At 53.0% G+C, this 27,747-nt stretch overlaps 2 protein-coding genes across 7 annotated transcripts; both read right to left on the bottom strand.

Annotated features, from left to right (window-relative positions):
* Nucleotides 1-226: 226 nt before the first annotated feature.
* Nucleotides 227-7,624, bottom strand: LOC141726449 (serine/threonine-protein kinase pim-1-like). Its single transcript, XM_074531352.1, has 7 exons — nt 7,076-7,624; nt 3,154-3,193; nt 2,145-2,251; nt 1,990-2,040; nt 1,420-1,786; nt 613-792; nt 227-364 (listed from the first exon to the last, which is right to left on the bottom strand). The coding sequence occupies exons 1-7, from the start codon at nt 7,622-7,624 to the stop codon at nt 258-260; spliced, it is 1,401 nt and encodes a 466-aa protein (XP_074387453.1). The 3' UTR covers nt 227-257.
* Nucleotides 7,625-17,454: 9,830 nt separating this feature from the next.
* LOC141726500 (uncharacterized) lies at nt 17,455-27,114 on the bottom strand. Of its 6 annotated transcripts, none has more exons than XM_074531404.1 (8): nt 26,772-27,114; nt 25,460-25,677; nt 24,912-25,086; nt 24,060-24,726; nt 22,826-22,988; nt 19,116-22,293; nt 18,924-19,007; nt 17,455-18,738 (listed from the first exon to the last, which is right to left on the bottom strand). In XM_074531404.1, exons 3-5 carry the CDS (start codon nt 25,054-25,056, stop codon nt 22,880-22,882), a joined length of 921 nt encoding a protein of 306 aa, XP_074387505.1. In that variant the 5' UTR covers nt 25,057-25,086; nt 25,460-25,677; nt 26,772-27,114; the 3' UTR covers nt 17,455-18,738; nt 18,924-19,007; nt 19,116-22,293; nt 22,826-22,879. The 6 variants fall into 6 exon arrangements, with proteins under 6 accessions (XP_074387505.1, XP_074387510.1, XP_074387504.1 ...); XM_074531409.1 differs by having other exon boundaries at nt 24,912-24,993; XM_074531403.1 differs by lacking the exon at nt 25,460-25,677 and having other exon boundaries at nt 19,116-19,194; nt 19,283-22,293.
* Between the last annotated feature and the right edge of the window lie 633 nt (nt 27,115-27,747).

Genomic DNA, 27,747 nt, shown 5'->3' with positions numbered 1-27,747 from the left:
CTCAGGGCTCGGCCCAGGGCCCCAGCTGTCAGGGAAACAGGACCAGCAAAACCAGCTGGGATGGTGGCCACCAGTGCTGGGCAGAGCAGCTCAGCTCCAGCACAAGGGCTGCGTGTTCCCATCCCATGAGCCTGGTGCAGTGACACAGGCAGCACAAAAAGGGCTGGGTTCCTTTGCTTCTGATTGCCAAGGCATGTGTGGAGCTGGAACTTACCAGGGCCCTGGATCAAAGTGTGCCTGTGGCTCTCTCCCTTCTTCTAGGGCAGATTAATATCCTGCATCCAAGGATGACAGAACAGCTCTTCTAATGAGGGCCTTTCCAAGTCCAGCATGGATAAACACCGCTTGATCAGATCTTGGCACTCTGGGCAGAGAAACCAAAAACCACCGGTTAGTTGGAGAAGGCTCCTATTGGCTTTGCCCCACCATTACCATGCCCAGGTCATGCTGGATATGCTCAGAGCTGGGCCTAAACTCTCCCATCAATTCCCTGTTTTGGAGGAGAGCAGGACATGTGCCACCTCCTCAGCAGCTGCCAGTGCAGGATGCTCACAAGCCCGCTGCTGGCACCCAGCACTGGGATTCCCCCCGTGCCCAGAGAAGAGGATCCACCTTGAGAGAGCCTTTGTGGCAGCGAGAGCTGATGGTCCCAGCTGATGTTCTGGCCCCTCCTGAAAGGGTGCTCCCCGCAGACCATCTGGTGCAGCAGGATGCCCAGAGACCAGATGGTAGCTGGCTTGCCATAGTACCGGCCAAAGTGGGTCCATTCCGGGGGGCTGTATGACCGTGTTCCTATGGAATACAGATGGAGTTCAGCAGGGGGATGCTGCTGCTCCCAGAGCCTGGCCCCAGCATCCCTGGGCATGTGGGGGCTGCATCAGTGGCACACAGGGTGAGCACTGCCCTCTCGCCAGCACCTGGACTTGTGTGCAGACTTGGGGTTGGAAAAGAAGCCACTGGTGCTGGAAGAGGGCAGTGGAAGCCCTGGCAAGGCCTGACCATAACAAGGAAGAATCCACCCAGTGCTGGGAAAAACCATGCTCTCAGCCTCCCTGCCTGCATTGCCCCAAAAAACATTATGAACCCCAACAGACCAGGTGAGTGGAGCAGTCCAAGCCCTTTCTCACCTGCACACCAAACCGGCTGGGCACAGGTTCCGGTCCCCCCTGTCTGCTACCCATGGGTGTTTATGTTGGGCTGGCTGCCCCAGCACTAGTTCTGGGCAGAGTGGGGGGGCAAAGGCTGCCAGCAGTGCTAGAAGATGGCTACCCACTCAGCCCTGAGTTTCAAAAGAAACTCAGCCGAAGACTCAGTGCCATGAAGGGCAGCAAAAGAGAGAATCCCTGCTGCCACAGCCAGCTTGGGCTGGGAGATGTTGGGTCATGAGATGCTGGGCCCAGGAGCCCTGCGTGGGCTCACCTGCAAAGTGAGTGTAGGCTGTGTCTTGCAGGTAGGTGCCACAGCCAAAGTCAATCAGTTTGGCCTGCCCGGTGTCCAGGTCAACCAGGATGTTCCCTGGTTTGATGTCGCGGTGCAGGACCCCGCAGCTGGTGCAGTGCCGCACGGCCTCCAGCACCTGGCGGAACAGCTCCCGCGCCTCCTCCTCGGGCAGGAACCGCCGTGCCCGAATGAAACGATGCAGGTCCTGACACTGCTCTGGCCGCTCCAGCACCATCACGATGTCCTTGGGGAGCTCAAGCCACTCCAGCAGCTGGACCACACCAGGGAAGCCAGTGGACACCTTGGCCAGCAGCACGATCTCCAGGGGTGCGCTGGTGCCGTCGGGCTGCGGGAGGAGCACGATGTCGTCAGTGGGGCTGATGCCGTGCCAGGCCTGGGGAAGCCCTCAGCCAGGCCGGGATGCTCTGTGCCCTGCGCTGGCCCCACGCCCGCTCTCCCTCGGGGCGTCCTGGCGGCTCCCACCGTGCCGGGCCCCGGCTCATCCCCGGCCGGCATCCCCGGCTACTGCCGCTGGCCCCGCTCACTCACCAGCTCGCCCCAATGCAGGACGCGGTTCCGTGGCACCCTTTTGATGGCCACCTGCAAGTCAAGGAGAGCAGCGGGCTCAGCTCGCCGCCTGCCCTGCCCAGCCCCATTCTCTGCCCTCCTCCTCCTCCGCCCCCTCCTCCTCGTCCGCCGCTCACCGGGGCGCCGTCCGAGAGCCGCGTGGCCGCGAAGACGCTGCCGAAGCCGCCGCGCCCCAGCAGCGAACCCAGCCTGTACTGCTCCTTCAGGCCCTGCTGCGCCTTCCCTGCGGGCGGGACGCGGCTGTCAGCGCTCGGCCCGGGGCCAGCAACGGCCCCTGAGCGCCCCTCACCCGCCCCGGGCCGGCCATGCCCAGGCGTTCGCTCCCGGGAACGCGGCACGGGAGGCTCGGGGCCGGCGGCCGCGCTGCTGAGCGGCGGAGCTCGGGCCGGGGAAGCCGCAGCGGAGGCGGCGGGAGCGGCCGCGCCGCGTGTGTTCTCCGCGGGCCCCGGGAGGAGCCGGGGCCGGGGTCGGGACTGGACCCTGCGTCGGGGCCGGGGCCGGGCTCGGGCCAGACGGAGGCAAAGGGCGGCGATGCCGCCCTCGCACCAGGCACTGATGCCCGCCCAGCAGCGCCACCGCCAGTACGGCCAGAGTCGAGCGGAGGCGAGACCGCGGCGGGACGGCCGGGGCCGGGCACGGGGCAGCCCCGCCCGGGGCCGGGGGCGGGCCGGGGGCATGGCCCGGCCCTGCAGGGGAGAGGGAGGCGGGGTGAGGAGAGGGACGTCGGGCAAGGGACCCCGAGAGAAGGGTGCCCGACAGCGGGAAAGCGAGAGAAAGAGAAAGAAAGAGAGAAAGAGAAAGAAAAGGAGAAAGACTATTCAAAAGTATCTGTTTTGGTGCTGCCGCCGCTACTGCTGCCGCTGCCGCTGCTGCAACTGAAGCACCGGGGCTGTTCGTCCCCGTGTCCGTTCTCCGCTCACCCCACGAGCCCCACGTTCGAGCCCCGCGCGCCCCGGGGACAGCCCCTCCGTCTGCCCAAACACGGGAACTTTGCATCGTTCAGCCCAGATGCAGAGCCCTGACTCCTGCACGCTGGCACAGCAATCCCCTCGCTCCCTGCTGTGCATTGTCCTTGCTGAGGGTCAAACACTGTCGGGGCACCTTCCCTTGGGGTAGGATTCCTACCTGAGTCCAGCACTGCCCTTACATCTCCAGTGCTGCTTTCCTATAAAAACAGGGGAAGCTGTGTGTGGCTCATGGTATTTTAGGGTGTCTAAAATCACTAAGTCACCTATCTTGGAGGTGCTGTGCATCTGGAATTACTGGGATGGAGAAGTAGTGCAACATGGAAAAGGGGAGCATAGAAATAAATAGAGGAAAACATCTTGGATTGTTTCTTTCATTTTCATTTCACTTCTGGAAAGCTGTTTCAGTTTTCCAGGAATCTTCTTTCTGCTCTTCCCAAGAATCTCTCATGGAGAGCAAGGTCGAGGTTCTCTATGTTATGTTTGCCCAATTATCCCATCAAAAAAACCCCAAACAATATTTAAGGTAGCAACAATTTTAATTGAATAGTTTAGAAAATATATAAATAAGGGATAATTTGGTTCAAATAGTAGCGCATAAGCAAAAACAACCACGGGGTATGGAGGGCAGGGTTCAATGACCCTTGACACTTCACGTACAAGCTTGCCAAGTAAAAGTCACCCCTTATATGCCATGTGTCAATACCATCTCCTCCTATTTTCCGTTCATTACTTTTCTGCCTCCGCCCTCATTACCACCTTTACCACGCGTGTGCCACCACTCGGTTTGGTGGTCGCACAAGTCTTTGGGGGTCGTCACTGATGAAGGCCCTGTAGTCTTCTTCGTTGTCCTTTAATTCACCTTTGGGTTACACATGCGCACCAAGCCAGTACAATATAAGCCAAGACTAACATATCACTGCATCTACATATCAAAGTAATAAGTCCCTTATAATTAGCATTTTCTTGGACCCAACCAAGTTCTTGGTCATTTTTAGCAACTGTATCTTCAGCTTCTTTCCTGTGGTCCTTGAGAACATCTGCTGGGAAGGGGGGGTGGGTGGAGCCCCTCCTTTCCCTCTCTTCTTTGGCATTACAACTTTTAACTATTAACCGTTTTATTATTTTCAAATATTAATTACTGTATCAATATTGATTACTGTTTCAATTTTTTATCAGCACGAATCATACCTATTTATCACATGTAGCAAGATTTGCCACCAGGAAATTATGCCACCGGTGCAATTTTCATTGTGACTGTTTGTGCTGATAAAGGGCAAATTTTGGGAGGACATCTCCAAAAGGGGTCTGTCTAGAAAGCAAGTTCAAGTAGTCCCCTCCCCCTACTAGTTCAGGAAAAGACTTCACTTGAGAATACTGAAAAAACCCCAGTTTATTTAACAAGTAAAGTATTCAAAAGCATGGAAAATGAATAATATTAAATAAAACCTCAGACAGTGCTGAAGCAATGGCAAATGGAGAAAGTCCTTTTTGTGGGTTGTAGCTGGCTCACTCGGTCTCTTCTAAGTCCCTTTGGTGCTGGAATGCAGCGTCCCAGAGCTCGGGGGCCCACAGGTGTGAGCTGTTGCCAGTGTTTTTCTGGGTGTTCAGTCCAGAGCAGGTTTAAACAGTTCCAAGAAAAAGGAAAGTCACAGTCCAAAAGAACTTCTCTGCCTAAGATAGCTAAAACCAAATTGCTAGACCTGGGCTGTGAAGGCACCGAGAAATTTCCAAATCTGTGCACTGACGGTCTCAGCAAGCACTAGATCTGGATGGTACTGGAGTCAGAACCTGGAAATTTCCAAATTTTGGCTTTCTGTGTCAGCAAATCACTGGACTCGGGCTGTGCGGGCACCAGGAAATTTCCAAATCTGGGTACTGGGGCAGCAAACACAAGATGTGGGAGGTGCCAGACTCAGTAGCAGGAAGTTGCCAGGTTTTGTATTTCTGTGCCAGCAAATGGCTGTACTTGGGCTGTGCCAGAAAAGGGAAATTTTCAGGCCAAGGCACTGGCAGTGCCAGCAAACCCCACATTTCAGGAAGAATTGGATCTGGACCCTTCCCTTCCCTTCCCTTCCCTTCCCTTCCCTTCCCTTCCCTTCCCTTCCCTTCCCTTCCCTTCCCTTCCCTTCCCTTCCCTTCCCTTCCCTTCCCTTCCCTTCCCTTCCCTTCCCTTCCCTTCCCTTCCCTTCCCTTCCCTTCCCTTTCTCCACAAGGAGCCAGAGGGGCTGGACAGCAGCATGGTCTCCTCCATCACCTGCAGGGACTGATGGAGAGCAGGCTGGACATGAGCCAGCAGTGTGCCCAGGTGGCCAAGCAGGCCAAGCTGTAAGGTGCAGCTGAGGGAGCTATGGTTGTTTATCCTGGAGAAGAGGAGGCTCAGGGAAGACAAGACAGTGTCAGGGCACAGGTTGGACTTGATGATCTCCAAGGTCTTTTCCACCCTTGCTGATTCTGGGATTCTCTGAAAGTACCCTTGGAGCAGTTGCAGGATGAGCCCTGGGCCTCCTCTTCAGGAGCTCCAGCAGCCCAGGTCCCTCAGCTTCTCCTGCCAGCCCCAAAGCCCATCCTGTCAGTCCTGCAGAGCCTCTGCAGCTCCTCCTCACTGCCCAGAACAGGGAGCCCCAGAGCCAGACACAGCAGCCCAGATGTGCCCCCCCGGCCTGGGGTGCCTCTGGCAAGGGAGCAGCAGGAGGCACTGCAGGAGCCTGCAGACAATTCCTGCAGCACTTGTAGGATGATCCTGCTGCCCAAGGGACGTTCCCATGGGGCCAGGTCAGGAACTGCAGTGGGGAGTGGGGCCAGAGAAGAAAGGCAAACAGGGACTGTTTGCAGGGGAGGGAACAGGGGTGGGCAATAGGAAGACATCTGTATCAGGAAGAGGAAAGAAAGCAAAGGGGAAGCAGAGGAAATGCTCAGGGCAGTTTGGGGGTGGCTGCCAGACAGCCCTGGCTCTCAGAGACAGCATCTGCAGTGGGACAGGATACTCCCAGCTGATGGGAACGAACTTTCTGGCTGACTGCAGAGGCCAGGACAAAGCTGAGTGGTTTCCCTGGTGTCCCCCAGCCCTTGCTGGCCCCCGGGGCTGATGGCATTTATGCTCCCTCAGGTTCATGTCCCCACACAAAAAGCATGGGGGTGCTCTTGCCTGCTGTGTGCAGTGCAAACAGGGGCTGCTGAGCCAGTGCTGCCCTGTCTGTGCCTGCACGGATGGGGCACCTGTGTGAGCTGGGGGAGAGGCCAGGGCTGCAGAGAGGGGATGTTGTTGGCAGCTCCATGAGGACGCTCTGGGACGCTGCCCTGGGCTGTGCAGCGCACTGGGGATGGATCAGCCCCTGCTCTGCTGCTCCTTCCCATCTGCCCCAGGGCCCTTGCAGAGCCCCAGCCATGCTGTTTGCCCCCAGCCTGCCCACGGCCAGCCTGGGGCTGCTCATGTGGCTTTTCTGTGCCGAGCATTGGCCTGGCCATGTTCTTGAGAGAGTGTGGGTCAGGAGCCTGGAGCCCCCAGGGCCTGGGCAGAGGCGTCAGCACTGCCCCAGCAGTGCCCATGGCCTGTCGCTGCTGCAGCCCCGGCACTGCCACCCCCAGGGCTGTGCCCGGCCCCGAGAGCACTCAGGCCCTGCAGCAACACCAGGGCCACCAGGGCAGCGTGGCAGGGCCACGGCAGCAGCACTGGCAACACCAAGTGCTGCTGCTGCTGGGCAAAGCTGCTGTTCCAGCCCTGATCTGCCCCCAGCTCTGCACACAGACATTGCTGCTGCAGCTCCAGAGAAGGCAACAAAAGGGCATCTCTGCAGGAAACTCTGCTGGGAGATCATTTAGTTCCTTTAAAGCAACCAAGAGCATAGCCCCTCATTGACACAGGCTGTTGCCACAAGGAAGGTGGAGAGAAACAAAATTAGAAATGGCACAAACAATCATATTTATTAGTGGACAAGGTGAAAAAAGTAAAATAAAAAGAGAAATAACCTACAAAATGAAACCAAGCAGAAGTATCAAAGATGACTTTTATTACAAGTGATTTGCAGAAACTGGCCAGCAGTTTAATGTTTCTGAAACCATCCAGTCATCATTGTCTGCACTGCAGCCTTGAGCTCCTGATTCCTCAGGCTGTAGATGAGGGGGTTCAGGGCTGGAGGTACCACTGAGTAGAGAACTGACAGGGCCAGATCCAGGGATGGAGAGGACATGGAGGGGGGCTTTAGGTAGGTAAAAAATGAGGTGCTCATGAATAGAGAGATCACGGCCAGGTGAGGGAGGCAGGTGGAAAAGGCTTTGTGCCGTCCCTGTTTAGAGAGAATCCTCAGCACGGCCCTGAAGATCTGCACATAGGAGAAAACAATGAACATAAAACAGCCAATTCCTAAACAGGCACACACAGCAAGAAGCCCAAGTTCTCTGAGAAAGGTTTTAGCACAGGAGAGCTTGAGGATCTGTGGGATTTCACAGAAGAACTGGCCCAGGGTATTGCCATGGCACATGGGCAGGGAAAATGTATTGGCTGTGTGCAGCAGTGAAAAGAGAAAACCACTGGCCCAGGCAGCTGCTGCCATGTGGGCACAAGCTCTGCTGCCCAGGAGGGTCCCATAGTGCAGGGGTTTGCAGATGGACACGTAGCGGTCATAGCACATGATGGTCAGGAGGGAAAGCTCTGCTGACATGAAAAAGGCAAAAAAAAGAGCTGAGCAGCACATCCTGTGTAGGAGATGTTCCTGGTGTCCCAGAGGGAATTGTGCATGGCTTTGGGGCCAGTGGTGCAGATGGAGCCCAGGTCGCTGAGGGCCAGGTTGAGCAGGAAGAGGAACATGGGCATGTGCAGGTGGTGGCCGCAGGCTATGGCGCTGATGATGAGGCCGTTGCCCAGGAGGGCAGCCAGGGAGATGCCCAGCAAGAGGCAGAAGTGTAGGAGCTGCAGCTGCCACGTGTCTGCCAGTGCCAGAAGGAGGAAGTGGCTGATGGAGCTGCTGTTGGACATTTGCAATGTGTGGGCATGGGGATCTGTAAAAAAATTAATCATGGAATACTTGGGTTTGGAGAGGACTTTAAATATCCCAGCACATCCTGGAGTAAGTTTCCACCCACTGCCTGCCCGGGGCTCTGCTGCCTGGAGCTGTCCCTGCCAGCAGCTGCTTCTCTGTGCCCAGGGCTGGGCCCTGCAGTGCTGCCAGAGCCCAGCCCAGCCCTGGGGGCTCAGCTCTGCCCTGCAGACCTCTCCCAGCTCTGGCACTGCCTAGGGGCAGCTCTGGCTCTGCAGGCTGTGATGGAAATGTCAGAGCAACCCTGAGGAGGCTGGAAAAGGGACACTGATGCTGCCTGTAAAGGGCCCTGTGCTGATTTCTGTCACTGCCTGCTTTATTCAAATCTGTGAGAAATTTTTTGTTTTTAGTTTTTCAACCTGAACGGCAAGATGGATATCTATGTGCAATTTCCCATGCAGGCAACCCAGAGCATTAAATAACAAAGGCAAGATTTTCCTTTTAATGCAGTTGCTGCCTTGCTGTGCTCCCTGTATAATCTACTTGGAAATGTTCTGCAGTTAAATGCCATCTGAGAAGCAGTCCTGAACAATGCAGCAGTCTCCCCACACCATGAGAACACTTCCAAGCCTTACCAGCTGTCTCCTCCCACCCAGACCTTGTCCCCCAGCACGGTAAGCAGCTGCCAGGGCCGGCTGAGAGCTGTCCCTGGCAGGCAGCAGAGTCCCTGCCCCAGCACAGCACCCTGGGCTGCAGGACCCTGCTCTGCACGACAGCCCTGGGCACCCCTGGCTGCTCTGCACAAGAGACAATCAGAGAATGAACTCACAGGGTCTGTAGGCATTGGGATGGTCCAGCTACAGGAGATGGCTCCAGGAGATGCAGCTGCATTGTCCTGCAGCCAGAGGTTCCTGTGCCAAGGGCTGGCAGTGATTCTGCCCCAGGCACTTCTCAGCACCCTCCCAGCCCTGACTGACTGAAGCTCTCTGTGCCTCTGTGCTGTGCCCAGGCTGGCTGCAGGCAGTGCCCCAGCCCTGCTGGGCTGAGAGAAAAGCTGCTCATCAAGAGAAATGTGCTTTTGAAGCTCTTCTTGGTTACCAGGAGCTGCCTCTGTGCCAGGAGCCCAGCCCAGCTCAGCAGCACAGACACAGCACAAGGACTTTAATGAGCCTCTGGGGCTTTGTGCTCAGGCCCTGAACATCAGTCCCTGAGAGGGAGCTGAAGAAACCTCTCCAGAACTCCAAGTCAGAATCCAACTCCAAATTTTCTTGGACTTTTAATGGGTCCCACTGAGGGACACGACTGACAAAGTGTACCCAGGCCCCAGGCAAAGCAGAGATCTGGAGGCAGGGATGACAGGTGGGGACAAAGAGAAGCCAAGTCTTGGTGCCCTGGGGCACAGCAGCAGGGTCTGTGCCACCAAGGGCTGGGAGGAGACACCTTGTCCTGAGGCCCTGGGGCCTCCTGGCACAGCCCCAGCCAGGCTGGGCACTGTCAGCCCCTTGTCCTGCCCTCAGCATCCCCCCCTAGCCCACATGCCAGTGGCCTCAAGGATCTGCTGGAAGGAGTCCCTGGGAAGCCTTGCTCAGGAATGGCCCTAGGGTCTCCTCAATGCTCACAGAGTTTTTCAAAGGACTTTGGGTTTTGCTTTTGCCTTGGAGTCTCTGGGAGGTTTATTGCAAACATGGCCTCCAGCTATCTGCTGTAATTAGTCCCTGGAGAGGCTTTGTCAGTAACAACACTCAGTGGGCTCATTAATGCTTCAAGGTACTTCAGGTATTTTAAAGTATTTGGTGTTTCACTTTTCATACAAACTCTATGAGAAGTTTGTGCAATCATGGCCCCAATTATCTGCTTTAATGAGTCCCTTGAGAGCTCTGTACTGACACTCAGTGGGGCTCATCAATGCTTTGAGATACTCAAGGTTTTTAAGGTACTTTGGATTTTCCTTTCCACACTGAGTATCTGAGAGAATTTAGTGCCATCCTGGCCTCCAATTCTCTCCTCCAAGGAGTCCATGAGGAGCCTGTGTTGGGGTTGGACCTCAGTGGGACGTATTCATGCTTTGAGACACTTTGGGTGTTTCCTCTGACTTTGACTCCTGGAAAGGTTTGTGCAATCTCTTCTCAGGCCCTGAACTTCCAGGGCTCAGCTCCAAACGCACCACAGGGCTCATTAGGATCAAGCAAGTCCTGACAAACCATGGCTCTGCCTTGATTTTCCTCTGTTCTCATGCAGTTCATCAGGAAGTTCTCTGTAGTGGTGTTGGATCACCAATATGAGATTTCTTAGCCAAAGCATCAATTAGTGTGGTGGGTTCAGTGTTGGCTAATTACCTGTGCACTCACTAGAATATTCTTACTGATTTTCTGCTGTGAAATCAAATTAGGAGGAAGGCAAAGTGGGCTCAAAACTTTAAAATGGTACAAAGAAAAGATTATTAATAGTATCTCAAAGAAAGACAAATAAGAAATAGAACAAAACTCTTAGAATATTTCTCCTCTCCCTAAAACCTTTTCTTTGTTACTGACAATGTAATGAGACAAATCCTAAAAGTTTCAGCCAGTTTACCACTTGTATAAGAGCCTTCCTTCAGTTCTCTTGGGGAGAGGAGTCTCTCTTTCATTCTATGGAGACTTCTTCATAAGAAAATAATTCTCTCATTGCTCTCAATTTCAATGAATAGCAGCTGTCTGGAAAATCTGCAATTGTTAAGTCCCTCCCATTTTTTCCACAACTTTTCCCACAGCTGTGTTCATAGACCATGTCTGCTTATGGGGTATTATTTTAAAGATGAGCTGTTTAAGAGCAAAGGTCCTTTTCACCTATTTCTGAAATCATCTTCATCTCTGAATACAGAGAACTTCTTCTCTTCATGAGGGCACAGGGTTTCAACACTCTTCTCTCTTTCTCTGTTCAGACTTCTCATGGGATCACAGCTATTTCAACATTTGCTTATTTCAGCATGGAGGCCCGTCACATTAAGGGCTCCCGGCCGGGTAATAATAGACATCGACTCAATGATTCACAGAAGGCTGATCAATAATCTTTATTAAGAAACCCATACTTTTATACCCCAGTTTGATACATGTGGACTTAAATGGTCCTCCAATCCAAACATCATCACCATTGGCTAATTAAAAACCCACCCTTTGGTAAACAAATCTCCATAACACATTCAACTTGTTTAAAATACCAAGTGCAGCAAGTTAAGCTAAGAATTTTTTCTTTTTTCTGATCTTCTCCAAAGGCTTTTCCAAAACAATGCCTGGGAAAGTTGTGTTTCACTCTGTGGCCAGAGAGCTGCTGCCATAGAAGGCTTTGCTGAACAAGTCATTTCCTCATACTTTTTCGTGCGTTATAGGGAAAAAGAGAGTCTGATGTATCAATTACATCCTTCTCCATAGCTTTACAAGAGGATTTCAGATCCAAGATAAGGACATCTCCTCATCCCTCCCATCTGAGATTCAATTTCCTCTTCACTGACCTTGGTGTCTTCATGTTGTTCCTCTACGAGCCTGCACTTTTTTCCTTTTCTCTCACTTGAGGGAGGATGGAAGCACTGAAAGAGTTCATGTCTCACCTGGGGCCTGCAGATGGTTCCGTGACCCCGGCCGAGCTTGATGCTTGGGATGGAGCTGTTTTACAGTGGAGGTTTCTACAATGGCTGCGCTGGGGCTGTGTCAGGATGGGCTGCGCTGGGGCAGGGCCAGGATCTCAGCAGCCAGGCCAGAGCTCAGCAGCAGCACGGGCGGGGGCCGATGGCTTCTCCTCCCCCTGCCCAGGGCTTGCGGCTGAACCCCAGTGCTTTTTGATCTTTAACATGTGTCTTCACAGAGGCATGCACAGTGGTTCAACAGATTGTCAATTCTCAAAGCTAATTACTGATTGGTTATTTTGTCAGACACAGAGGAAACTGCTAGCAGCTTATCTTAGAACATTACTTCAGTGATGCAAAACCACCACAACAGCACAGAGCACAGAACTCCTTTGTCCATATCTACTAGTCATCTGCCCGAGTCTTCAAAACTTGTTCCTGGGAGATTTCTGGGCCCTCTCCAAGGTGTTTTCAAATGAAAACATTCAGCTAATAATCTAAGAAAATCACCAGAGGATGGGAGGAGCCTGATCTGTCTGTCCTGGCTGCTTTTGTCTGGGAGCAGTCCTTGGAAATACAGAATTTAGGAGGCCAAATTCTAATTTTAGCCATGGTCCCTTGGAGAAGAAGGCTGGTTCTTTTCTATAGGAATGAAGGAACAGAGCCCCTCTGTTTCAGGGGCAGATGAGAGATGACCACCAGAGGCCAAGGCCAGCCAGAGCTGGCAGGTTTTGTTCTGAGAGATCTCCTTGCATAGAGGAAATTTTTAAGGGAGAGTATCAGTTTTGGCAATGGGCATCTGAATAGTCAGAGAGTTCTTTCCCATAGCAAGGAAAGCACAGAGCCCCAGTGCTCCAGGAGCTGATGAGAGGCAGCCGTTGACATCCCAAGATCAGCCAGACCTGTCAGGTGGCCCCTGGGAGGCCAAGACAGGCAGACCTGTTCCATATTCCCTCAGTTCCATGGGGCCCACAGTGTCCCAATGGTCCCTTGTGTCCATGAGACACTGAGGTGTCATAATGCCCCCTTGGTGACACCAGGCCCTGAAGGGTTGGAATGGTCTCCATGGTTCCATCAAGCCCCACAGAGCCATAATGGTCTCTGGGTCCATGAAGCCCCTCTGGGTCACCATGGCCCCTTGGTTCCATGGGCTCCAGTGGGGCCACAATGATCCCCTGGGTTCCATGAGGTCCCCAGAGTGTCACAGGGATCTCCATGGGAAGGAAAGGACCCAGCCCCAGTGTTGCAGGGGCAGCCATCAGAGGCCAAGGCCAAGGCCAGCCTTGATGGTACTGGCAGATTTTGCCTGGGAGCAACCCTTGGATATACAGAATTTTAGAGGTGGAATCCCAGTTTCAGAGATGGACACCCAGAGGAGAAAGATGGTTCTTCTCCATAGGAAGCAAAGCACGGAACACTGGTGTTTGAAAGGCAGATAAAAGGCAGCCATGAGAGGCCCAGGCAAGCCAGAGCTCTCTGTTCTGGCAGCTTTTGTCTGAAAGCAACCCTTGGATATACGGGATTTTTGGAGGTGGAGCCCCAGTTTTAGCCATTTCTGCATAGATAATAAGGAGGGTTCTTTTCCATAGGAAGGAAAGCACAGAGCCCCGGTGTTTCAAAGGCAGAAGAGGAGAGAAGAGGCTCCTGGGAGACCAAGCCATCCAGACCTGGTTTTTCATGGCTGCTTTTGTCATGGATAAATCCTTGAAAGTAGGAATTTGAGAGGACGATTCTCAATTTTGACCATGGACATCCTGAGAAGAAGGAACGTTCTTCTCTATTGGAAGGAAATCACCGAGCCCCAGTGTTTGGAAAGCAGGTTAGAGGCAGCTCCAAGGGGCCAAGGGCAGCCAGATCTATCTGTCCTGGAAGCTTTCATCTAGGGACTGTCTTTGAATGCAGGGCATTTTGGACATGGAAACTCAATTTTGTCTGTGGGTGCCTGGACAGGAAAAAGAGTTCTTTTCATTAGGAAGGAAAGCACAGAGCCCCAGCATTTCAGAGCAACATGAGTGCCAGCCCTCAGGAAGCCAAGGCCAGCCAGACTTGTCAGTCCTGGCAGCTTTTGTCTGGGAGCTATCCTTGCATGTAGGGAATTCTGGAGGCAGATGCCCAATTTTGGCCATGTGTGCCTGGTCGAGATCGATGGTTTTTTCACCTAAGAAAGAAAAGCACGTGGCCTCAGTGTTTTAAAGGCAGATGAGAGGTGGCCAGTGGAGGAGAAGGACAGTTCTCTGTCATAGGAAGGAAAGCCCAGAACCCCAGGGCTTCAGGGGCAGACAGGAAGCAGACCTTGACATGCCAAGGTCACCTGGACCTGTCAGGGGGTCCCCAAGAGGCCCAGCCAGCCAGACCTGTTCCCTGTTCCCTTGGTTTCATGGGACCCCACAGTGTCACAATGATCTCCTTGGTTCCATGAGGCCCTGGAGTGTCACAATGTTTTCCTTGCTTCTGTAGTGTCACAATGGCCCCATGCTCCCATGAGGCCTTGTAATGTCACAATGGCTTCGTGGTTCCACAAAACCCTGATGTGTCTCCACGGCCCCTCAGCTCCAGGTGCCTTTGCCGTGTCACAGTGGCTTCTTGATGGCACTCTGGGCTCCACAAGGTCACCATGGACCCTTGGTTCCTTGGGACATCCGAGTTTCACAATGGTCTCCTTGATTCCATGAGGAACCACAGTGTCACAATGGCCCCTTGGTTCCATGAGGTTCCCCAGTGTCACCATGGTGTCTCTGGACCCACATTGTCACAACTGACCCATGGTTCCATGAGGTTCCATAGGGTCACTGTGGTCGCTGTCAGAGGCTGGATGAGATCGATGTCCCGAGACACCTTGGGATGCTCAGAATGCCCATGTGGAGCCAGGGGCAGGTCAGGCCTCGGTTTGTGGTGGGACAGAGCCCCACCCCCAGCCCTGGCCTGGCAGAGCTGTCAATCAAACAGCAGGGGCAATGCTATCCCAGCTTTGATTCGCTCAGCTGTCAATCAATCACACAACAAGGGCAGCTGGTGCCTACCCTGACTCTGATTGAAGCGGCATCTGGCAGTCGCACCCCAGGGGCGGGCCCATGAAGGCCAGGGGGTTATAAGCCAGAGCACAAGGCCAGTCTGTGGTCTGGATCCTGCTTTCTCCTGCAGTTTTTGTGTCGGCATTGCTGGAAGCTGAGCAGTTGGTACCTATGTGTGTGCGTTTCTATAGATCTTCTGTCTTTCTGATGTTCTCTATTTCTTCTCCTTCTAATCCTACTTACCTGGAACATTTTTTGGTAACTAAACATCTTAACAGTTTAAGGTTTTTAGATTAAATGGGCCAAGCTAGTGAAGTTAATGCTATGATAAGATGTTTATGTTGAAGTGGATGTTGTATTAAAACCTTTGCCAAAGTTCCTTGACTGTCCACATTTTGCCAGTAAAATTTTGTGTCATTTGGACCTCTTAGCTCAGTTGGTTAGAGCATGGTGCTGGTATCACTGAGGCTGTGAGTTCAATCCCTGTGTGGGCCATTCGTTTGAGGTGGACTTGATGATTCTTGTTGGTCCCTTCCTACCAAGAATATTCTTTGCATCTGCCCATGTTGACAATATCTGGTTGGTGTTTCTCCTGTGCACCAAACTCAAGGAAAGGAACCTTTGGTTACCCCCAGCATTTCAGTGTTCTGGGCGTTCCAGCCCCACAGGCTCACAATGGCCTCTTGTTTCCATGAGGTCCCACAGTGTCACACTGGGCCCTTGGTTCCATGTGCCCAACAGTGCCACAATGATCCCCTTGGTTCCACAACTTCCAACAGTGTCCCACTGGCCCCTTGGTTCCATGAGGATCTGGAGTGTCACACAGGTTTATGACATTTTTCCTTGCTGCCCCTCACATCCCCCTGCCCCACAAACAGCCCCAAGCCACCCATGAGGGACAGGCCCTGCTGTCCCAGGCTGGGCTCAGGGCTTGGCCTTTCTGCTTCCCCCAGCCAGCCCAGGCCTTGCTCGGCATTGCAGTTCCCTGCTCAGAGCCTTTGGCACTCTGCAATCCTGGCCTCAAGGATTTGCTCTCAGCAGTCCCTGGGGAGCCTTTGGCACTCCCTGCCCTCAGTGGGGCCCAGTGATGATCCAAGGGACTTTGAGTTTTGCTTCTGATTTCTTGAGCAGCTTCTTCAGCCTTCTCTCAGTGCCTGAGGGTCCTGGACTCAGCCCTAAATCTACTATGTGGCTCAATAAAATACAGAAAGCCCTCGGGGTCTCTTTCTTCCTTCAGGACGCCAGGGCTTGTGCAGCTGATTGGAGTCAGTTTGGAGTTGCATTAATAATGAAGATTTCAAAGTGCACCTCATGACTTGCTTTCTTTAATCAAGTGACTATTTTTAATTTCCAGTTTAAAGAAGAGCTGATAGAAGCATTCCTCAGGTGATGCTAATGCTGAATGTCTCCTTAGGAAGTCTGGCCACAGAGAAGAATGAGCCCCTTGAGGCTGACCCTGTTTGGACAAGCTGCTCCTCACCTCCAGCCTCACCATGTCTGACATGGCCCACCTGGCACTGACATCCCTGTGCCCTGCAGCAGAACCTTGTCCCTTAGCTCTGCAGCTCCATGTCCCAGCCCTTTGCACCACATCCCACCTGCTCTCCTCAGGGCTGTACCTGCACACAGGCTCAGGAGAAGTTTTCCTGTTGGGAAGGAAAGAATGGAAAAGCCTGAGCAGGTTTCCTGAAAAACTAACCCCACTCAGGAACCACCTGCTCAGTCCAGGCTGCCTGGAATGGTGTCACCTTTCTAAAAGGGACAGTGTGAGCAGAAATGATCTCTGGAAGCAGAATTCTCTGAGTCTTGCAGCTGAATTCTCTGTCCCTGTCCTTTTCCTGGATCTCTGTTGCAGATGGAAGCTGCTGGTGCCATCCTCACCTTTAACCTCTCTCTTGAATGCAAACAGATGTTCCCAGGTGTATTAAGCAGGATTTGCTCAATGTTTCTATAAAAATTTTGTGTTCCTCATGGAGTAAAGGGGCCATTTTGGCACTGAGAGGGTGACGTAGAAGCAAGGAGTCAATTGTGACCCTGGGGTGCCATGGAACCAAGGGGCCATGGTGACCCAGCAGGGCCACGTGGATCCAGTGGTCCATTGTGACAGTGTGGATCCAAGGAGACCATGGAGATGCCCCCAGGACCTCATGGAACCAAGGAGTCCATGGTGGCCCAGTGGGGCTGCATGGAGCCAATGGTCCATGGTGACACTGCCCATTCAAGGAGGCCATTCTGACCCTGTGGAAGCTCATGGAGTGAGTGAGGCCATTGTGACACTGAAGAACTTCATGGCACCAAATATCCATGGTGACACAGCAGGGCATCATGGGAACCAAGGAACCCCTGTTGGCAGTATGGAAACTCATGGAACCAGGGGCCCTTGTGGCACTGCAGAACCAACAGAGCTGCTGGACCTTGTCCCCTGGCCCTGCACAGCTCCTTGGGAGGCACGGCACGAGCAGCACCCTGGGGGCCTCGGGAATGCCCCTCTGGGATCCACAGCACACACTCCCAGGGGCTGGAATTGCAGTTCCCAACCAGGAAAAGATGTTCCTGCCTCTGAAGGCAAAGCTCTTAAGAAGGAGCCAAAAGCCAAGTGGAGCAAGATCTTACAGTGACATTTCACTGCCAGCCTTCATAACTTCACCCATGGTTGTTGTAGCTAATGGATTGGGAATGAAATCAGGGTAGGGTCTTTTGTGGGAGCTGCCCTGGGTCAAGGGAGACACTCAGAGAGAAACAGAGCAGGGAAAGAAAGGCAGGAGAGAAAGGAGGGCACAAACACAATCAGCTGAGAAGGTGGCACTCTGAAAAACAAAACTGAACTGATAGAAAATAAATCGGACAGAAATCAATAATTCTTAAAAGGTTTATTTAATATTAAAACACATCCCACACACCCAGCCCCACACAATCCCAATCCCGCTTCTCCAAATTTGGATGCCACTTCTCCCAATCTCCTTCCAACCCCATCTCACCCTGGAGGCTGTGAAATTGAAATATCTTGACGTGGGACTGAGTTTTTTTGAGGTTGGAACAAGCCATTTTGAGGTGGGATTGAGGCTTTTTGGGGTAATATTGAGGTGTTTTCAGTGGGACTGAGTCATTCTGAGGTGACAGATCAATGCATTATGACTTCTGGACTGTAAAGATACGGAGAACACTGTCTGAAATCCCCCAAGAACCCACAAATTCCCCAGAATATATCTTTAAACTATAAATTCCACCTGAAATAGCTGCGAAATGGTGAGACTTTAGGCATCTTTAATCAATTACTTTCTTTTTAGACCTATTTCAGGTGTTTTTATACGATAAATCCAGAGAAATTTAGAGCCAAACAAAAAGGATAACCAGCCCAATGTCTTCCCAACACAGATCACTGGGAATGTGGGTCACCAGGGCTCTGACCAACATGGGTTTTCCCATGGGGGCTGAAGCAGGAGCAGGGCACAAAGCTCTTCCCGCACTCGGGGCACTCGCAGGGCTTCCCTTACCGGTGTCTCCGTTGGTGACTGGTCAAGGCAGAGCTCTGGGTAAAGCTCTTCCCACACTGGGGACACTTGTAAGGCCTCTCCCCAGTGTGGATGCACTGGTGGGTGATGAGGTTGGAGTTGTGCTTGAAGCCCAACCTGCACTCAGGGCAGCGGAAGGGCCTCTCCTTGGTGTGCATCCGCTGGTGCTGGAAGAGATTGGAGCTTCTCCGAAACCTCTTCCCACACTGGGGACAATTGTAGGGCCTCTCCCCAGTGTGGACGTGTTGATTCCTGATGAGGGTGGAACTGTCGCTGAAGTCCTTGCCATGTTCCCCACACTCGTAGGGCCATTCCCCAGTGTGGATCATCTGGTGCTGGATCAGGGTGCTGCTCAGCCTGAAGCTCTTCCCACATTTCAAGCACTTGTAGGGCTTCCACCGATCATGAAGCTGCCCATGGTCCACCAGCTCCAAGCTCTGGCTGAAGCTCTGTCCACTTTCCTGGCTCAGGGTGGGTCTTTCCTCCTCAGAGCACCCTGGGCTGGCTTTGCAGCTCCTCGTCCTGTGGGATCTCTGGGGATTTTCTCCCCATTGGAATTCTGCACTGTGGAGTCACTCAAAATGGCTTTTTCCATGAGGTTCTGCTGTGGGGATTTTTCCTCCATGGTCTCCATCCTCAGTTCCTTCTCTGGGGGAGGAAGGACAAGGAGAGGATGGGATTTGCCTCCGTGCCAGAGGGAAGGGGAAGGAAATTCCCCCAGTGCATCCCCAGAAGGACCGTATTGGCAGCAGGGTGTCCTGCAGCCAGGGGCTGTACTGGGCTGGGAGATGGAGCAGGAGAGAGGTGAAAAGGGACACTGGCTTCCTCCTCACCTGCCTGGGTATCCCAGGGCTCCTTCCTGTTCATCGCAGCCTTCTCCTCCATCCAATCAATATTTGGGAATGGGAAATCCTGTTCTGAGAAGAAAACAAAGGGTGCTCACATTGTCTTTTGTTCCGGGGGCCGTGCTGGGCTGGGAGATGGAGCAGGAGAGAGGGGGAAAGGAGCACTGACTTCCTCCTCACCTGCCTGGGTATCCCAGGGTTCCTTCCTGTTCTTCGCAGCCTCCTCCTTCGTCCAATCAAGGTTTGGGAATAGAAAATCCTGGTTTGGGAAGAAGACAAGTGGTGAGTACATTGTCTTTTGAACTGGTATGAAGGCAAACCTAGGGGAAAGTCTAAGCGAGAATTACAATTTAGTAAGAAAATGAAGATCAAGGCAATGATAGAGAAAAACTGCCTTAAACTGACAGAGTCAGGATATAGCCTGACACCCTGTTGGTCAGGGTGGTGGCAGCAGTCCCATTAAATGGTGGCTTCAGTCCTGTTGGAGTGACGAAGGTGATTCTGTCAAAGCAGTGATCCTGTAGAAGGGTCTGGTCTTCCTCTGAAGGTCCAGTGGTGGTTATGGAGCTCTTGTCCTCTGGGAATCCAGTAGGCAAGCTGCTGCTGGTGTTGCAAGGCTCAGTTTATATCCAGGTAGAAATGCTTGGTTCTTCCCCCTGGACAGAGCATCCCACAATGGGTGGTACACTGGAAAGGGACCAGTCGGAAATGGAATTTTATCATTCCTGCAGTGACACTCAATGGCCCATTCACAGAAGATATCTTCCCTGGAGGGCGTTATCAGGGGTGAGTCATGGAAGAGATAAAGAACACTGCCCCACATATTTATAGCAGTTTTTGAAGATGGTGATTGAAAACATGCATTTGGTTATGAAACCCCAAAGCGGATAGCCTTCAAGAAATAATGTGTTAAAACATGGAATGTGAAACATTTGAAAAAACATAGCATTTAGGAAACATATAGAGCAATAGATCAGCTAAAGCATGGAACACAATGACAAGAAGAGAGATGGGATAGGGGAGTTGATGGGCTAAGCATGTTTAGAGCCAACAATGTCAATCTGACCCTAAGAGCCTTCCCAAGCCATGGGGAACAAGCCAAGTACACCGGGAATTGGCCATATTAGGATGGGAGTTCAAAAGTTTAAGGAGGAAGACTCATCAGGTGCCCCCTGCCCATGATGAAGGCCACCGGAACGACCACTGAAATGATCCTCAAAAGAGAAGTCTCTGCCCATGCTCCGCCCACACCATGCCTCCTATGAATATGCATGCAGGGCTATGATTATGCATGTATATGATGTAACTCTATATTCAAAACTGTATAAAAGGCTTGCTTTGTCATGAGATACTTAGAAATCCCTTTTGTGATTTCTCCGACGCATCGTAATAAAATACCTCCTGTCTATACTGACTTAAATTGAGTCTCTTAGGCAGTTATTCTCGCCTTTTGGGGCAAAATTCGGCATCAGTTACATCTTACATTGCAGCCTGAAAGAGTGGGGTAATCCCTGCTCACAGGATGAACTCCACCCCCCTTACCCAAACTGGCTCAGGTGTAAAACCCCCACCCTGGGAAGGCCACACACAGGGGACAATGTCACACTTGCCCTGCCCCAGGGGAGGTCTCTGTCCCTTGTCAGTCCCTTGCTGTCCCTCCTTTTCTCTTTCTTTCCATCTCTCTCTTTACCGCACATTTACTGTTCAATAAAATCCACTTTGGCTTTGGTCTCGTTAGCACTTTACCTGAGGCAGAGGCATCCCTCTAACAATTTTCTTAACCAGATTGCGACATTATTTTGGCACAATGAGTTTAGGCACTGTTGTCTGACCTCAAGTGCCTTTGACAACAACATGGTTCCCTCCACTGAGGAGGTTGTGGTTCTCTCTGGAGGAACACTTGGAAACTTGCACGCAGCTTCCTCTGAGTGACTTATGGGAGAACTGATGAGGAAAATGGATGTTGTGGGTGCCCAGTATTACGAAAATATTTTGTTGTCCTTCCTTGAAAAGATGGTTAAAATCACTGGAGGAGAAGGAACAAATGATATCAGATTGATTTATAAAGTTCGTTTACTCCAAGGTGAGGAACACAAGGCTGCTAAAAGTCCCACAAGAAGCCCAGCTCAATAGCTAAATTCCCAAATATCTCCTGAATTCCAAGGCTTGGGTTCTTTGCCAAATGTGAGAATCATTTTTCTCTTTGTCCCTTTCACCTTTGTGACAGCAACAGAGAGCTTCCCCTTCCATTTAATAATCTGTAATGGGCCAAATTTCCTGTTTGTTTTATTGGAACCTGCCAGCAGCTGAGCTCGAGCTGTGCGGGAACTGATGAATCTTGGAATTGCCACAGAATTGTTTCTATCGTCAGTTTATTCATGTTTAGGAGTTGTTTGCATTTTCATCACATGTGACTTGTCGGAAAATCAAATATTCCTCAAAGTATTGTATGCAGAGTTAAGTTTGATTTCTGCCAGCTTTATTTTCTCCAGTACCCTGGGGATGCTCAAGGGGTCTTTGTGCTTCTCTCCCTGGGGAATGCTTGGGAGGAGTTTGGGGGGGTTGTCCCTGTCCCTGTCACTCCAGGCCATTCCCCAGGGGCTGTCCCTTTCCCTGTCACTCCAGGCCATTCCCCAGGGGCTGTCCCTGTCCCTCTCACCCGAGCCATTCCTCAGGGGGTCTCCATCATTTTCACCCAGGAAATGCCTGGGGGGTCTCCCTCCCTCTCACCCCTGTGCCAGGGGGTGCTCGGGGCACTCTCTGTCCCTCTCAGCCCAGGGGACGCGCGGGGGTCTCTGTCCCCTCACTATGGGGGATGCTTGGGGGTCTCCATCCCTCTGGCCTCAGGGAATGCCTGTGCAGGGCTGGGGACCAGGGGCTCTGTGTCCCTCTCACCCCTGAGGGTGCTCGGGGCTGGAGGGGCTCTCCGACCTTCTCACACCTGGGGAGGCCGGGGGATTCTCTGTCCCTCTCAGCCCTGCTGTGACCCCACCCAAACATCATCGGGGTCAGAGGGACAGAGACACCCCCAAACCCCCAGAAGGGCTGAACCTGGGATTTGGTTTGGGGCTGAGGGTTTAGGAAGGGGCGGGAATTAGGGCTGGGACTGGAGTTGGGACTGAGATTTGGATTAGAGCTGGGATTGGGGTTAAGGCTAGACATGGGATTGGCTTTAGGGCTGGAGTTGGGATTGGGTCTGGGGCTAGTCGAGTCTGGGACTGGGATGTGATTAAATACAGAGCTGGAGTGTGTCTGTATGTGGAGTGAAACTGAGACCAACATTGGGGTCAGGTTTGGGACCAAGCTTACCCAGAGCGGTACAGGGGGGATGTCACTGCGGGATGGTTTGGGGAAAATCCTGGTTTGGAGAAAAACAAGGTGTGAATGCCTTGTGCTGGGGATTCCTCTCACCCAAGTCCATCTCTACAATTCACCTAATGAACATAAAATCCTCCAAAAATCAAGAGTGAATCAAAAAAAGCCACCAGGAGTTCCCTCTTTCAAGTCTCATTCCTCTGGGGTTCTGGTGGTCCCCCATCTCAGGGCTGCTGGGGATCCCATGGGTCCTCGGCATCCCCCTTCTCCAGGGTCCTGCTTACGGATTCTGGGGGGTTTTGGGTTCCCCCTCTCCAGCCTCCCCCCAATCCAGCCACTTGGGGCTCTCCCCTCTCCCCACCATCCTACACTGGTTTAGGGCAAATTTGGGAGAAAACCTCCAAAAGAGGTTTCCTCTAGAAAGCAGATTCAAGCAGCTCCTCCCCCAGCTGGTTCAGGAAAATATTTCCTTGGAGAAAAGTGGAAAAAACCTCTTTATTTAACAGGCAAAGCATTCACCAACACAACAAATGAACAATATTAAACAATAAAACATAAAGAAGTTACAAACTCACAAAGTCCCCCTGTGGAAAGTAGCTCAGCTCACTCAGTCTCTTATCAGTCTCTTATCAGTCGCCCCAGTGCTGGAAATTCCGTGGCCCAGGCCTGACCCAGTGGGCCACAGGTGCGAGCTGCGGGTGATGTTCTGGGTGTTCAGTCCAGAGCAGGTTTAAACAGCTCCAAAGAAAAAGAAAAAGAAAAAAAAAAAGAAAAAGAAAAAGAGCAGTTCAGGGAACTTCTCTTCTTCAGTGAGCTAAAAACTAACTAATAGCAAAGGAGAGCTCTGTCCCGCTGTCTGTCTGTCCATCCTGTCCATCCAGGAGCCGTAATGTGGAGGAGTGCAGTTTCTGAAAAAGAGCTGCCCCTTCTTCTTCCTACACTTCACGCTCAGAACCAGCATTAAAGGTTGCTCGTGCCCAAGGCAACCACCCCTGGCAATGGGGCTCCATGGAGCTGCTCTCAGGAAAGACCCCTAAGAGCTGGGGAGTGCCCCAAAACTGCCTCAGAAACATGAGATACTCCAAAATCTCTTCAGGAATGTGGATTATTCAAGAACTCATTCAGTAATGGGCTCCCCCTCCCTTCATCATTCCCAAACTTTGGCGGTCTCATTCCAGACCCTAGCCCACCTCCCCAGTCCCAACCCCAACCCATCCCACCCCTCGTGGACATCATGATTCCCTTCCCAAGCCATATTTCCCCCATTTCCCACCTCCCAAACCCCATCCCACCCATCCTGCCCCACCTAATGCCCATGTCAAGCCTCCTGATTTGAAGGCCACTTTGCTCAATCCCCTTCCAATCCCATTCCACACCAAAGAGCTGTGGAATCCAGGAATTTTGGGGTGGGATTGAGTAGTTTTCAGTGGCATTGAGGTGACAGTTTGAACCCTCTTGTCTCTTTCAGTGCCAAGAAAGGGAAACAAGTACATCAAATACCCCCAAATTCTCCCAATTATCTCCCTGAATCCCAGATTGCCCTGAAACACAAGTAAAAAGTGAGGTTTTAGATGCCATTGATGAATTTATTGAGTTTTACCCCAATTTTCTCTGTTTTAAAGGGATGAAGATGAATCCAAAGAAAATTAGGGTCAAAACAAAATAATATCCAGCCGCCTTCCCAATGCAGATCACCAGGAATGTGGATCGCCAGGGCTCTGACCAACGTGGGTCCTCCCATGAGGGATGAAGCTGGAGCAATGCATGAAGCTCCCCCTGCAGCTGGGGCACTCACAGGGCTGCCCTTACCGGTGCCTCCGTTGGTGTCGGGTAAAGAACGAGCGGTCTGAGAAGCTCTTCCCACACTGGGGACACTCGTAGGGCCTCTCCCCGGTGTGGATGCGCCGGTGGGTGACGAGGGTGGATTTGTGCCTGAAGCCCATCCCACAGTCGGGGCAGCAGAAGGGCCTCTCCTCGGTGTGAATGCGCTCATGTACAAGGAGGTGGGTGCTGGTGTGAAACCTCTTCTGACACTTGGGACACTCGTAGGGCCTCTCCCCAGTGTGGAACCTCTGGTGGACAACCAGGTCAGACCTGTGGCTGAAGTTCATCCCACATTCCAAGCACTCGTACGGCCGTTCCCCAGTGTGGATCCTCTGGTGGCAGATCAGGTTGAATCTCTTCCTGAAGCTCTTCCCACACTCCAAGCACTCATAGGGCCTCTCGCTGGCATGAAGCTGCTCATGGGCCACCAGCTCTGAGCTCTGGCTGAAGCTCTGTCCACCTTCCTGGTTCAGGGTGGGTCTTTCCTCCTCAGAGCACCCTGGGCTGGGTTTGCAGCCCCTCCTTGTGTGGGATTGCCGGGGCTTTTCCTCCCCATTGGGTTCCTGCACTGTGGAGTCACTCAAAACAGCCTCTTCCATGAGGTTCTGCTGGGGGGATTTTTCCTCCCTGGTCTCCATCCTCAGCTCCTTCTCTGGGGGAGGAAGGACAAGGAGAGGATGGGATTTGCCTCCGTGCCACCCAAAAGGGGAAGGAGACCCCCCCAGTGCATCCCCAGCAGGATGGGGTTGGCAGCAGGGTTGTCCAGCAGCTGGGGGCTGTGCTGGGCTGGGAGATGGAGCAGGAGAGAGGGGAAAGGGGCACTGACTTCCTCCTCACCTGCCTCGGTGTCCCGGGGCATCTTCCTCTTCTTCCAAGCCTTCTCCTGCTCCATATTGCCAAGGTTTGGGAATGGGAAATCCTGGTTTGGGGAAAAACAAGGTGCGAATGCCTTGGGTTGGGGATTCCTCCCACACAAGTCCATCACTTGAAGTCATCTGGTGTCCATAAAAACCTTCAAAAATCAAGAGTGAATCAAAAAAAGCCACCAGGATTTTCCCACTTTCAGTCTCTGGGGTTCTGGTGGTCCCCTGTCTCAGGGCTGTTGGAGATCCCATGGGCACTGGGGATCTCCCCTCTCCAGGGTCCTGCTTAGGGATGCTGGGGGGTTTTGGGGTCCCCTTCTCCAGCCTCACCCCAGTCCTGTCACTAGGGGCTCTCCCCTCTTCCCACCACCCTATCCTGGTTTAGGGCAAAGCAGATTCAAGTGGCCCCTCCTCCAACCAGATCGAGAAAATATTTCCATGGAGAAAAGGGGAAAAAACCTGTTTATTTAACAGGCAAAGCATTCACCAGCACAAAAAAAGAACAATATTAAAAAATAAAACCTCTTGCCGCTCCAAAAGAGATGACAAACTCAGAAAGTCCCTCCGTGGGCTGTAGCTCGGCTCACTCAGTCTCTTATCAGTCTCTTATCAGTCTCTTATCAGTCTGTTAACGGCCCCTCCAGCACTGGAGCTGCCGCGGCCCAGGCTCAGCCTGGTGGGCCACAGGTGTGAGCTGCCAGTGGTGTTCTGGGTGTTCAGTCCAGAGCAGGTTTAAACAGCTCCAAAGAAAAAGAAAAACCACAGTTGGAGGAACTTCTCTGCCTCAGCGAGTTAGTTTTAACTAACTAAAAGCAAAGGAGAGCTCTGTCCTGCTGTCTGTCCAACTGCAGACAACTGATACCTTAGGTTGTAAATGTTTGCATTCTGTTTTGATGTGCAGCTTTTAGTTTTATATTAAGTGTTACTGGGATCTTTTCTCAGGGTGGTGAAGACACAACAATCCTGTTCTAGCTGGAGACTCAAGGACAATCTCTTAAAACTTCAGGCCCAAAGCATAAACAATGTGAAAAGAGGACAGCAGGCATGCAAGCAAGGCAGATGTAACTTCATCATTTGAAACTATTAATTGAGCAGTTAATTTCTATATACAAATGGACTAAAACTTCTTTAAATGTGAGATCTCATGACCAAGCCCTCTTTTGCTCCCAACTTGCAGACATCCAGGCAGAGCCACAGTTGTGGCTCCTCTGCTGCCAGGGTGTGGCCTTTAAAGGCACTTCAATAAAAATCAACTTTATTCCTCTTAACTCCATGTGGCCTCTGTTCCAGCTCCTTAAGGCATCACAACAGTCCAGAAGCCGGAATGTGGAGGAGTGAGTGCAGCGTATGAAAACAAACTACTGTTCTTCCTCCTCCTCTTCGCTCTCAGAATCAGCATTAAAGGTGCAGAACTCATTTCTGGGCTAAACAGACCGATGGGGTACGAGCATCATAAAGTCACCCCAGGACACGCTCCTGTCAGGGTCAGGGGGTCCCGTCCCCGCCTCATCTCCGGGCTGCCGGGGGTCCCCCAGCTCCGGTATCGCCCCTTCCCCTCTCCCTGCCCCGGGGGTCCCCCGTTCCACAGCCCCGGCTCTCATGGGGATCCCCAAAATCAACGTCCCGCCCCGTTGGTACCGGGCCATCCCCACGTGGACCCCCCGGGACCCTCCCGAGGGGCGATCGCGGCTCCTCTCCCCCGGAAAAGCTCCTCAGAGGGAGCCCGGAGATATCCGGGGCTCGAGTCCGGCATCTGCCGGCTCCGAACCCTCTCCAAAAAATCCTCCCGGAGACCCCTGGCTGGAGCCGGGGCGAGCTCGGCCTCCGTCCTCACCTGCGGCTCGGGGCTGGGGGCGATGCTCCCGGGGCAGGGGGTGCTGCAGGCTCGGAGTGCGGGCGCTGCGAGCGCCGCGATTCTCCCGCTCCCGCTCCTGCTCCTCCTGTCCCTCCCCTTCCTCCCGCATTTCTTCCGCTCCCAGCCCGGACCCCCCTTTCCCACCGCTCTGCCCCGCGGCCCCGCAGCACCGGCTGCTGGGTGGGATCGGCCCCAGGGCTGGGCAGGGGGCTCGGGGACCCCCCCGGGGCGGATCCGTCCCCCCGGCCCGAGCCCCAAATTCCGCTCCGGGGCCGCCGGGCTCTGCGGGCCCGCCTGGCAACCGGTGAGTCATCGGCGAGAAAGGCTCCGGTTGGCTGGAACTTGGTTAGCGCCTCCTCTGATTGGCTGGAATTGTGAAAGGCGCTGCGCCCTGCGGGTGTCCCCGAGAGCTGCGGAGTTGGGGCCGGAGCCTTTTCATATTTTTTTCTCTCTGAGAACATTTCTGATTTATTTCTCTCCCTCACTCCTTTCCATTTCTTGTTCAGTACAATCCAAGTTCGAGCAGATACGCAGGTTGCGTTCTCATGGTCTCATTTGCACCTTTACTCAGGTGTGAGGAGGTCAGAGAGTCCCCCCAGCCCGAGCACCCTCAGCGGTGAGAGGGACACAGAGCCCCTGGTCCCCAGGCCTGCACAGGCATTGCCTGAGGCCAGAGGGATGGAGACCCCCCGAGCATCCCCAGTGTGAAGGGACAGAGACCCCTGAGCATCCCATGGGCTGAGAGGGACAGAGACTGCCCCGAGCACCCCCTGGCACAGGGGTGAGAGGGAGGGAGACCCCCCAGGCATTCCCTGGGGTGAGAATGATGGAGACCCCCTGGGAATGGCCTGGGGTGACAGGGACAGGGACAACCCCTCCAGCCCCTCCCAAGCATTCCCATGGCATCAGGTACGGAGACCTCTCGAGCAGCCACTGAGCACTGTGTTATAAATGA

The sequence above is a fragment of the Zonotrichia albicollis genome, chromosome 35 (genome assembly GCF_047830755.1).
Source record: "Zonotrichia albicollis isolate bZonAlb1 chromosome 35, bZonAlb1.hap1, whole genome shotgun sequence".
In the NCBI taxonomy this organism is placed as follows: domain Eukaryota; kingdom Metazoa; phylum Chordata; class Aves; order Passeriformes; family Passerellidae; genus Zonotrichia; species Zonotrichia albicollis.
Note: the sequence above shows the minus strand (reverse complement) of the source record. Positions and strands in the feature narration are given on the sequence as shown.